This window comes from Sinocyclocheilus anshuiensis, unplaced genomic scaffold (genome assembly GCF_001515605.1).
Source record: "Sinocyclocheilus anshuiensis isolate Anshui unplaced genomic scaffold, SAMN03320099.WGS_v1.1 scaffold339, whole genome shotgun sequence".
NCBI lineage: Eukaryota > Metazoa > Chordata > Actinopteri > Cypriniformes > Cyprinidae > Sinocyclocheilus > Sinocyclocheilus anshuiensis.
The window spans coordinates 400,679-412,836 of NW_015552548.1; the positions used below are offsets into that span (position 1 = coordinate 400,679).

At 35.1% G+C, this 12,158-nt stretch overlaps 1 protein-coding gene across 1 annotated transcript; it reads right to left on the reverse strand.

Moving 5' to 3' along the window:
* Nucleotides 1-4,584: 4,584 nt before the first annotated feature.
* Nucleotides 4,585-8,890, reverse strand: nrgna (neurogranin (protein kinase C substrate, RC3) a). The gene is made up of 3 exons (XM_016454815.1): nucleotides 8,783-8,890; nucleotides 5,684-5,830; nucleotides 4,585-4,711 (listed from the first exon to the last, which is right to left on the reverse strand). The coding sequence occupies exons 1-3, from the start codon at nucleotides 8,795-8,797 to the stop codon at nucleotides 4,691-4,693; spliced, it is 183 nt and encodes a 60-aa protein (XP_016310301.1). The 5' UTR covers nucleotides 8,798-8,890; the 3' UTR covers nucleotides 4,585-4,690.
* Nucleotides 8,891-12,158: the final 3,268 nt, after the last annotated feature.

Sequence of the window (12,158 nt, forward strand, 5' to 3'; positions counted from 1 at the left end):
TTCTTTTTTTCAGACAGTTTATCAGTAATCACTCTTGTAGGGCTACATGAAGAGATTTCCCAGCATTTTTTGAACATTGAGTTGCAAATGTGATATTTCTTTACAACAATTAAATAATAAGAAGTTCATATTGTGGTATATATTAGACACAATATTGTCTGATTTTGCTAAATTGTGTACATGAAAATATTACCTATAAAGCAACAGAAGAACTGTTGTGCGTCTCCTAATAAAACACAAAAGGTGTTTGACTGAAGCAGAACTGCACAGACCATTCTGTGTATGACATCAAAGTACAGTGAGAGCGATTAGACAGCATTTAAAATGTTTGTTTTGATGTCAAAAAAGTCTTGCTGTTTTGCTTTTTTTGTTAAAGCAGTGTTGCTGTTGTAAAGTTATACAGCTACAGTTGTGTTGCTGGGTTTTAAAGCAGGTTTGATTTGTACTTTTACTTAAGTAACAATCTGTCTTTACAACTTTTACTTGTAATGGAGTAATATTTGACCAGCAGTATCTGTACTTTCACTCAAGTAATGGAGTTGAGTACTTTGTCCGCCTCTGCTGCTAAATGACAAAATTTAAATATAATGTAAATGTAAATAACAAAACTAAATTGAAATTTTAAAACAAGCCCAAAATCAAATAAATAAGTAACACAAATAAAAGAAATGTCTTCATATAAACAAAATAAGGCTTTGTCTGTGCTCTTTCCATTTAAAATTAGAGGCAACCATTGCATTTTAATCATGATCCAAACAAAAATGCTGCATACATGCAACATGAGCAGTTTTTATTCTAAATTAGATTGTATAATTTCGAAATTTGAAGCAAAACAGAATGGTTTGACTTCAGTTTTGTGAAACTATACATAAAAAATATCTGCATGAAACAGCGGACGAGCTGAATGAGACGCAGATGCACTCTCTGCCAGCAGGTGGCATTTTAATATCATGCATGTTTCTTTATCGCTTTAACATATCAAAAACTTCCCTGCACTGCTTCCTTGTAATGTTTCAAAGAACATTTCGCTGCTGCCCTTAAGGCTCCTGCAAAAGTAATTTCTTTCACTTCTGAAGCTGCTATGGCTATGACATCTACTGCCATCTGCCATCTCAAAATGAATACAATTAATGAACTGAGCCGAGATATTTAAAAACTACATATGAGACACTATTAATACGTTTACCTTGAGATTAGCCTCCCTTGAGCAACAGAAATTCATGAAATTTGGCATATTTCTGTCTGGTTGTGTGTATGTGTGTCATGTTTTTTAATTACAAGATTACTGGTAATTATGGGTAATTATGGGCAAAGGATTCATAGGAAAACATGATTTTGATTCTAGCACTTCTGGTTCCACAGTTATGGACCAAAACACAAATTGCCTTATTATAGCACCACATAGTGTCGGGTGGATTTGTGTCTGTGCACCTGAGTAGCGGTGCAAGATTGGGACCATCCTACTAAGTTTAGGGTCTCTACGATTTATGGTCTCTGACCACCGACTGTAGAAAAAGATGGACGACACGTCTCCTCTTCCTTCCACTATAGAAAAGTGAAGCCAAAACATCCAAGTATAGCCACTGTCATCTTGTGAAAATTATGTCATTTGGAGCCTGAATCTGTGCAGTAGCGATCAAAGTCCTGCCCAAACTTTTTATTGCATCAAATAACTAACTAAAAGCAAACTTATTAGAAAAAAAACAAAAACAAAAACGAACACTTCAAATTACATCAGTGTGATAAGAACTATCTATAATGCTGGAAACCATCTCTGGGAAAAATTTATTTGAAGTGCTTAATTACATCCCATTCGTTTGCATGGATAGGGTGGGGTTTATGACCTATATTGCAGCTAGACACCAGATGGTGATTGAAATATTTTGGACATGCGTGGCACACTTGTCTCTGATGCCCATATACTTTTAGGGCAAAAAAAAAAAAGGGGGAATTACAAACACAATAGTGTTCCAGCACCTTCAGTGGCTAGACCCCTAATAATGTAGCAATGTAGCTATCACAATTCTTAGAGGCAAGATGTAAACTCTGGTGAACTAGAATGGATTGTGGGTAATGGTGTGGGAGTGTGTGGGAGTGGAAATGACAGTAGCTCACAGAAGTACATTTTTGCCATTTCATCTTGTTTTGCCCTCCAGTGAATAGAGCATACAGACTGAAAAAAGCATACAGACTGAATTCTGTTGGTCTATTCAACAGCAGCATTCAAGTAATACAGATACTGAATAAATGAAGTTCCAAATGTAGGTTCAGGAGGAGCCTAATCCTTCAGTCCTGTCAATCATCATTACGAGCGTAAAAGCAGCAGCCACTGAGCCGTCCCATCAACAATTCTTCCAGCATCCCTCTACCTCCCAATCTCCTCCACTACTCCACTCTTTCTCTTTCTATGTAATACAGCCGAGTGGCCACCTGACTAGCAAACAAACAACATAAAAAGAACATTGGTGTCTTCTGACTAAATATTTATTTATTTGAAAGAAGTTACCACATATAATCATAGTATTTATATAGTACTATAGGTTAAGGTAGTGCTAAAAAAAGAATATTTAAAAATATTTAAATAAACAGATAACAGAGTGCTACTTAAAACAACAAACCACTATTACAAAACCACAACCGGAAAAGCTATTTAGATTATCTAGAACAAGATAGCATGTCCCACGACCCTACAGAGGATAAGCGGCTTGGAGAATGAATGGATGGATGGAGAACGTTAATGTGATAGGTTTTTGGTCAGGCGTTACAAACAGCCACCCCTTAGAATTCAAGCAGTACTGGATTTTATGGGCCTGTGCCATTTTTGCATATTTATGCTCTATAGTGCTGCAAGAATTACATATTTTTAGGCCAAAACCAACAAACAAGTTAGCATTTCAGCACTGCCAGTTACATTGTCCTGAAATGATGACAGAATTATCATTTTTGGGTGAACTATCCCTTTAAGTGTACGTAAAGAGATTAAAGGGGTCATATGATGCGATTTCAAATTTTCCTTTCTCTTTGGAGTGTTACAAGCTCTCTTTCATGACTGTTTTTTAACACGCTTAAGTTCACTTTAAAAAAAAAAGTGGACTTTGTAATAATTTCAAATTAAAAGTTTGTGTCGACTAAAATACTAAATAATATGTAAAGTACTTGATTGTAATTTTAACTCTAGTGTGTTATTCAATATTATTTAAGGTTCATAGATTTTAGATGTACTAAATCACAACTTCATTAAAATATTTCTAAAAGATTCAAGTGAATACAAATATATTTAAATACACGCTTGTCAGTACATTTGGCAGTACACTTTAACCATATTTCAAAGACAATAAAACTAATTATAAAATTACATATGTTCTACTCAAGCAAGTCAAAAACCACTCTAAACTTTAGCTAACTGCATTTAAAATACATTTAAACAATAACACTTTTTCATTTAATTGCAATTAAAATACAATTAAGCGACCGAAAACATGACATTCAGTTCGCACTTTTATAGTTTTTTACAGATGGCACATTTCTAATTGTGTACTTCTGTGATTTCATGCACCAGCCATGCAACTGCCATTGACATTAATGGGAATGCTAACCGAGCTTTCTACAGGTATTACAGACCTCCTTGTTTTAAACCCTGAGCAGTAAGTTCAAGAATGCAGTCCAGTGACATTTACATTACATTTATCTGTATGCATTTCGCAGATGCTTTTATCCAAAGTGACTTACAGCGCATCTGCGCTATATATTTTATCAGTATGTGACCTTGGCACTGCTAATGCCATGCTCTATAGTTGAGCTACAAGAACACAAGGTAAAACTGCTGTATTTTACCAAGAGATGATCTGACAGGTACAGAAACACAAATGCACAAAAAACCCCAAAAACAAACAAAAAAAAACATTCACACAGGCAGGGCAGCACGCAAGGAGTGCATTTGAGCAAATCCATTTTTAATGAGCATCTGTGCTATTTGAAGGATACAGTCTCACTGCTTGAAAGATTGCTTAAGCTATGGGAATATTTCACTGAATCACATGGATCTGACACAAACTGTCTGGAAATACGAACAATATTCTCAGTGTAAACCACATCTTTTGACTAATTAAAAACATATCTGAGCAGTTACTTTCCATCAGCTGTAATTAACATTTTAATGACCTTCAACACAAAAATGCCAATAGTAACAGGTCCAATGAACACAGAAAGCTGATATGTGGAACTTAATTTGCTTTATTAAACAGGCATAAACAAAATTTATGCTAGAAAAACAACACAGACTTTTAGTAAATGCATACTTGTATATTGTAAGATCCAGTATAGCCAAAGAAGTAAAGCACAACTTCAAACAAAGCAACAAATCTCCAGACAGAGTATTTGGCTTGCCTTGCTGGAAGCAACAAGAAAAACACTTCAGATTTGAAAGCTGACAGATCACAAACAAACTTCTATCTTAAAATGAATCGAATTTAAAATGTCATGCTGTGAACCTGTTTCAAGTCAGAAACAGCCACACAAATGCTAAAGGAAGAAGAGGAAACTGTGCGAGAGTCTGCTAGTCAGGTGGCAAACTCTGCATGTTTGGATGTTGATGATTTCATATCATACACTGAAGGGTTCTTTTTAAACAAAAGAGCTCTGGTTATTGCAGTGATGTGCTATCGGGCAGTGGTGATGGTGGTCCTCTTAGCTACTTCTGCTCTCGTTGTTTCTGAAACAGATGACACATGTTTTTGTTTTGCACAAAACTCCTGAAATATGCTTATGAAAGGCTGGCATTTACAGATGACTCTGTTGTGTTCCTATGCATGAAATAGACCTGCTAAATACAAACCAAGAAATGTCAAATTAATCTTTTTCAAAAGGCATTTCATCAAAATTCTGTAAAATAGCTTTCTTTTTGTTTAAAACATTACCATAGGCAATACAACTGAGAAGGGTGCTCACATGACATTTACTGGGTACCATCTGTATTATTGCTTAGCAACAAGCAATTAAGGCGGTATTGCTAGGATACCATTTTAACCACACTGATGTCTGCTGGGGAAACACTGATTTCAGACACAAATGATTGTGTAGCTACCAAAGAACCTTTAATGGTTATTGTTCTTTCAATACATGATAGATTACAAGATAATTTCAAACTGATTAGGATTTCGATCAGCCTTCATTTGCCAGAAGTGACAAAATCGCATATATATTTAACCTTAAATTGGATAGTGACTTACAGGACTGGCTGATGGATTTAAAAATTACACTAATGAGTTAAAATTACAGTTGTATTTCTCTCTGCCATGCTCTTTATGGACAGTTTATAACTAGTTAAAGGTCTTGTGCTGTTTCTAAGCAAGATCAGAGGTGAAAAGATGTGGTTCTTCACATAAAAATGTTTTAAGGGGCCAAAGCTTAAAAATGTCTTGAGGTCATGTGGCAATCGTGCTATAATTGGAAAAAAGAAAAAGATGGGCCACGGAGTTATTGAAAATTAATGCACACCCATGGAGGTACTACAACTCTATATCATAAAGATCATTTTAGTAGTGATTTAAGAATATGTGTAATTTACACATGTGAATCTAATCTGTAAATCATAGTAGATTTATATAATATATTAAATAATTTAATTCAATTTATATAACTAAAGTCACCCCTGGCAAATTGATGTACTGCCAATGCTACTAACCTCGTCTCTAGGCTTGTCATCCTTCATTTTCTTCCTGGTCATGTGACCTCGAAAACCAGCTTGAATCTTAGCAGCAGCCTTGTTTGCAGCTGGGTCATCAAGGGGAATGTCCATGATGTCCTCATCTTGTGGCTGGGTGCATCCTTCCTGCAGTTCAGATAAAACACAGTCAGCCATTTTAGCTATGACTACGTGACAGATGAACAGTTACAGATCCTTGTCAAGATCTACAGTGAAGTGTCAACGAACTGTCACACTGTGTAACACCACATGAGACCAATCTGTATTAAGTGTAAAATGATTGCAGAGTGCAGAGCACGTCTCTGAGGAACTTACAAAAAGGAATCCAGTAAATTCCTGCTTCAGAGATTCCTCTATTAACCCTATCACAATGGAAAGACTTTGAGGAAGGTTATAAATATGTAATGAAATTATGTATGTATTGATCTTGAATACCTACCTGCAATTTTGTAGTAATCCCGAAGACCTTGATTAGCTTGTTCAGGTGTGTTTGAATAGGGTTGGAGCTAAACTCTGCAGGTGGATCTCAAGGTCCAGAGTAGAGGACCCCTGCTATGTAGGTTCTTTCAAACTGATGAAATGAGAAGCGTGAGACATTTTTCGGTATGATGTGATTTGTACAGAAACGTATGACTTTTAGAAAAAGAAAAAAAGAAACATAAACCCACCTCTAAGTGGGGTGTAAGCAGATCGTAAAAAATGTATTAAATTGTATACGAATTAGCCACGTTTACCAAAACGTAAAATATTTACGAATTGCCATTACAGTGTGTTGGTTCTTCTAAGGATTGTGGTGGAATATGTGGAATCTTTTCACTTTTACAGTGTTGTTTGCTGGAGTGGCTAATGGTGAAGTATTGTTATAGTCATGTCAAAACCTAAAGTCGGCACTCAGTTGTTCCCAGAGGAATTGTTTACTGGTACTTTCACCAGCCCAATATAATCTTTTTATATTACTGCTCATATTATTGCTGCGTTTTGATTAAAACACCCAGAAACTGTAAACTGCAACAAATAAAACACTAACATTCAAGAGATAAAAATGAAAATTCTGTCATCCTTTACTCACCCTCATGTCATTCCAAACCTTTCGTTCTTCTGTGGAGCGTAAAAGAAGATATTTTAAGAAATGTCTCTTGTGAAGTATCTTGAAAGAAATGTGATTTCTTTTGCCCATACTGTATAATGGAAGTCAATGGTCATCAAAAAAGTTTGTTTACCAAAAATCTTCAAAATATCAAATTTTGGAATGACATGAGGTTGAGTATATGATGACATAATTTTCTTATTTGGGTTAACTATGCCTCTAATACTATTCCATTAACTTATAAGTTTCTCTCTCTAAAATATTTTCTCTTTCTTTAAGAATCAAATTGAAATACACGGTAACTCAAAGGTAAATTATTATGTTTAGGGGAATGTTCATTCTTTTTGTTTGATTTCTTTGATTCTTTTATGCTCCTCATCCAGTGGGATGCAAGCTGTCAGCGGTCCCTAGCGAGCCTCAAGTTTCCGACAGCTCGACTCATTTTCCCTGCCTGCTAGGGGTGTGTCACAGTCATGGGACTTAAGCTGAAAGCATTCAGAGCTTCACAGGCTAACAGTAGTGTGAAGATCCAGCTGAGTGAGGTGGAAGCCTGACGCTCCTCTGAGGTTTCTGCACTATTATGCAGGGATAAACAATGATCTATTACACAACAAACAAGGACCTGAGGGCTCCTACTGTGATCATTCACCATAAAGCCCCTCAAAAAAAATTCTACCTACATGCTCTTAGATTTGCATTCAACACCAAAGATAAGCAATAACTACATTTCTAAGAATGTACCTAGCAACAAAACTTTCTCAAGCATGATGGACACTGATCCTGAGACCAATCATCAATCAAGGAACATCTTGTGTGAACTTTACTTGTGAGTATGTCTCATCAGAAAGATCTCCCATCAGTTTGGAACATGCAAATGACCATCTGTCTCATCATTCACAGACACATCTTCAAATTATACGCAGATAATTGCTGTTTCTAGAAAGTTCTGAATCCTCCCACAAACACACAACTTCAATCCCACGCAATGGATGACTTGTGTAACCAACCGACTGCTTGTACACCTGCTGTACTGAGAGGTAAAACAAATGGGAAGGAACAATTTTGCCAACTTGACATTACCCAGTCACAGCTTTCAGTCTCTAGTTTATTTAATCATTTTAATCGATATGTAATGTGGAAATAGTAGCACAATGATTGTGTTTGAGCTTGTAAAGATGAACTGATCAAGCATTCAAGTGTTCTATCTTTAGACACAGACATGCCACTTCTGAAAATCAGCACTTATGAATGCACAAGACCAGACGTCAAACAGTGACCCTTCTCACCACACACAACTGCATACACAGCACATCTCCTTAATGCATTTCAATCCCTTCATGCAGTGAAAAGCCTATGGAGAAGTATTTATCTGGGAATTAACATTACCAAGTATCATTCTCTGTACTGTTAATATTAACAGACTAAAAACAAAAACATGACCAGTCATTGTTGCCATAAACTGTGTTTTAATATTCCTCTAATATCTGTATAAATTGTGATTCCTCTGCCAGGATATTGCTACAATTATTTAAAATCCACTATGTTTAAAATCCACCTTCATCCCACAGCAGGTTCTCTGTTAAATCCTCTTTTTGTCGACAGTCACTTACATGATGGCTAGTTTTAGCTGATTAATCTAGCTCTGTAATCATAATGCAGATTTTTAATTAATTTGTAAATTGAATATTTTAATGTAATTGGTGTCAGGCAGTTCCGTAAATCCTAAAATATTAACTCAACCAAGTTATACCTTGCTGGATTATGTAAAAACGACATTTACAAGTGCAGTTTTACCTTAACTGTTTGGAAATAAGAGATTGTTGAAATTTTTAAACAACTTGAAAATGTATCGAAAATCGCACACACTGTACACTAAACACTATAGCACATACACTTAATCTGTCACAAATAGGCTAACCGAAATCTTTAATATGCATAATCCATAAATGTATTTTTGAAGCTGCACAAACATAAACACGGACTTCACTTACGTTTCGACAGTCCATAGCGATTTGAGATGACAGGTTTGTGAAGTTTGAGATTTGTTGTCCAGTAAAACTATGATTGAAGAATATATTGGTAAAGATGGTGCCTCTCTCTCTCTCTCTCTCTCTGTTTGAAGAATATATTGGTAAAGATGGTGCCTCTCTCTCTCTCTCTCTCTCTGTTTGAAGAATATATTGGTAAAGATGGTATGTGCTGGCCAGGGGAGGTTTATAACATTTTAGCAGCTGTTACTGTTTTGGCAGTGTCATGATTACGTTACTTGACTGTGCAACAGGCTTTGCATAAGTGATATGTCTGCAGCTGCTTTATGTATGATATTCAAAATGTGACCTATTTACAGCTCATTCCTTCTCTCTCTCGCGCTCTGGTTGTCTGTGGATGATGTGCGCTTCAGCTGAATGAACCAATCAGAGCGCGCGACACACTCCACATCACAGACGGGCTTTCGTGCGGATTATTATCGATTAAATATTAAGTATATACGAAGGTGCAAACACGGTATAAACTTTATTCGATGTTTTTACAACTCTCAAAAAAGTAGTAACCTTAGGTTCTGCCAAAACTAACAAGCAAACAGTGTAATAAGCGTTTATCGTTGTTGTTTAACGTAATAATTTTGTTGCCAGGCGTGGCGTGTTTTTTTTTTTCACTATCGGTCTCAAAATCGCATACAACACATCTACAACTTATCCCTAAACCTAGTAAATAAATACAAATGTACTGTTGTAACAACCTTCACCACTACCAGAAGCAGTTTAGGGCATTTTATAAGTTTTGATACATTCATTGTGGCAATGAAATTTAAAAATCATTATAAGTCATCCCAATATACCACCGTCCACCCTCATTTCATTATAAACATTTTGTTTCAAAAACGTAAATAAGTATAAAACATTTTAATTAAAAAGAGCTAATTAAATTAGGAAAAAAATACATAAAACATAGGCTAACAACCCTAAAAACACAACAGACAGTGTAGGTGTGTGTTAGTCACTCTCACAGTTGTGTGAAATCTAGCCTACTCTATACACTGTCCAAATCTGTGAACCCTTTGTGGATCCAGCAGATACACTGAAAAGTGTTACAACCCTCCCTGTCTGGTCAAATAAGATATTTCTAGTTGTGTTTGGATGTAAATGAACAGCTTGTGTGGATGTTATATAACAAATTGAACGAGAGAACCTGATGACTCAGATGCTAAGAGTTCTGTCATTTAAAATCCACAAGCATGAGTGCAAATCATATTATAAATCTGACATGAAATGACACTTTCTTACCTCAGTATTGCTTTTATTGTCTCATAAACCCTGTATACTTGGGGCCCAAGAACACCCTCAATAGGATGCCTCTCCCGGACAGCAATCTCAACTGACAGGGCCCCAAGCAATACCAAGGCCCTAGAAACCTAAGCAACAGCACTGACCTCTACTGTCACTCTGTATGATAGTGATTTCAACCCTGTAGTTCATTTCTAATTGGTTAAACTTTTGCTTACAACTCAACATGTTACAACTATCCTTGAAAGCTGTCCTTGGTGGAAGCTATGGTTATTATGGTAAGTCTAATTTGTAAATCGCTTTGGATAAAAGCGTCTGCTAAATTACTAAATAAATAAATAAGTCTCTGTATAGTTACTGATTAAGTTTCTCTGAATATCATGCACCACAGTGGATTGTTTACATACATTCCACTAACATATAAACATACATTACACATGTATATGTATATATATATATATATATATATATAAGCATAACATACAGTATATAAAAGCATTATGTTTTTTATTTTTATTTCTTTATTTTTTATTTTTTTTAGACAAGTTATTATGGTAATACAATAGCATTCCTGGAAGTACCTGAAAGTAACATGTTCACTACCCACTACCGTTCAAAAGTTTTTTGTTTTTTTAACGAAGTCTCTTATGCTCACAAAGACTGCATTTTATTTTATTAAAAAATACAATAAAAACAGTAATATTGTGAAACTTTTTCTATATTTTAAAATGTAATTTATTCCTGTGATGACAATGCTGAATTCTTAGCAGCATTTACTCCAGTCTTTAATGTCACATGATCCTTCAGAAATACTAATATGCTGATTTTGCTACTTAATATTGTGTAGAAACCATAATACTTTTTTTTTTCAGGATTCTTTGGCAATTAGAAAGTTCAAAAGTACACCATTTATTTGAAATAGACATTTTTTGAAAAATAGATTTTGTATCATAAATGTCTTTTCTTCCACTATTGATCAATTCGGTGTGTCTTCGCTGAATAAAAACAACAAGAAGAAAAATCTTACTGATTAATACTGATTATTCTGTGCTGACAGTTTAAAATTAAAGCTAACTTCAGAGCACTGTATCTCAAATGGCATGCTTAATTCCAGTTAACGTGCAACTACTGGTGCATCTTGTTTAAATGAAAGCCTTGTCTTTTTTCTTCTTCTTCATTCTTGTTATACAAGCACTTTTGCTCCTTTATACATTTTTTAAATATATAATAATTCAAGATACGTATTAACTAAGAACTTAATGTATTTACATTAGCCACAATGAAATTATAACAATGAGAACTTTATTTATTATTACAACATCTTTATGTATAAACATGTACACAACTGTCATTGTTTCCAGCTATTAGTGTCCTTATTATGTTGTATGAATTTGACTAAAATAGCAAGTCGAACATTAAATGCTCTAAGGCTGAATTGTCTTTGAGAAGGAGGCAGACATGTCAGGCCAGAATCCTTCAGGCACACAAACATGTGCGAAACTTTCATGTGAGCTCATGTCACAGACCCCTATAATGGATACAAGCCAATGTGTCTGTAAAGACGAGCGCTGCTGAGTGTTCATTCTGGAAGCGTCATTTCATCACATCCTAAATTAATTCTGATTAAAGAAGCATCAATCAAACATCAAAAAGGCAAATAACTTGGTACACAACATGTCACTCTGTATTTTAAAACCTTTGTGTTGTTGTATTTATTTTGTCATTTAATTGACATGCTGATTTGGCATTACACACCCCCACAATTAACACATTTAAACAGGCACATGCATAAACACACTGTGCATTCTGAATTAGTGACAACAATGATGCACAAAGCAGCTTGGTTGATAGGTCTGAAAGAACTTAAATCTTATACCCACGCTTATTTTAAAAGAAATAAATTACATTCCAAGAAAAGTCTATAAAATAGGGCCCAATGTACTATGTTAATGTGATAGAATTTCCCATATTCAGGGTTTCTGCAGGTATCATCAAATCTAATTTAATGCTTTTTAATGCCATTTAAAAAAATGTTTAATGCCATACACGACCCATATATATATATATATTATATATATATATA

Bases quoted from the DNA above. Each gene is read 5' to 3' on its own strand.
- nrgna (XM_016454815.1), bottom strand. The intron at 4,712-5,683 runs GTTAGTAGCATT...CATCTGTTTCAG, and splicing joins ATGACAAGCCTAGAGACGAG to AAACAACGAGAGCAGAAGTA.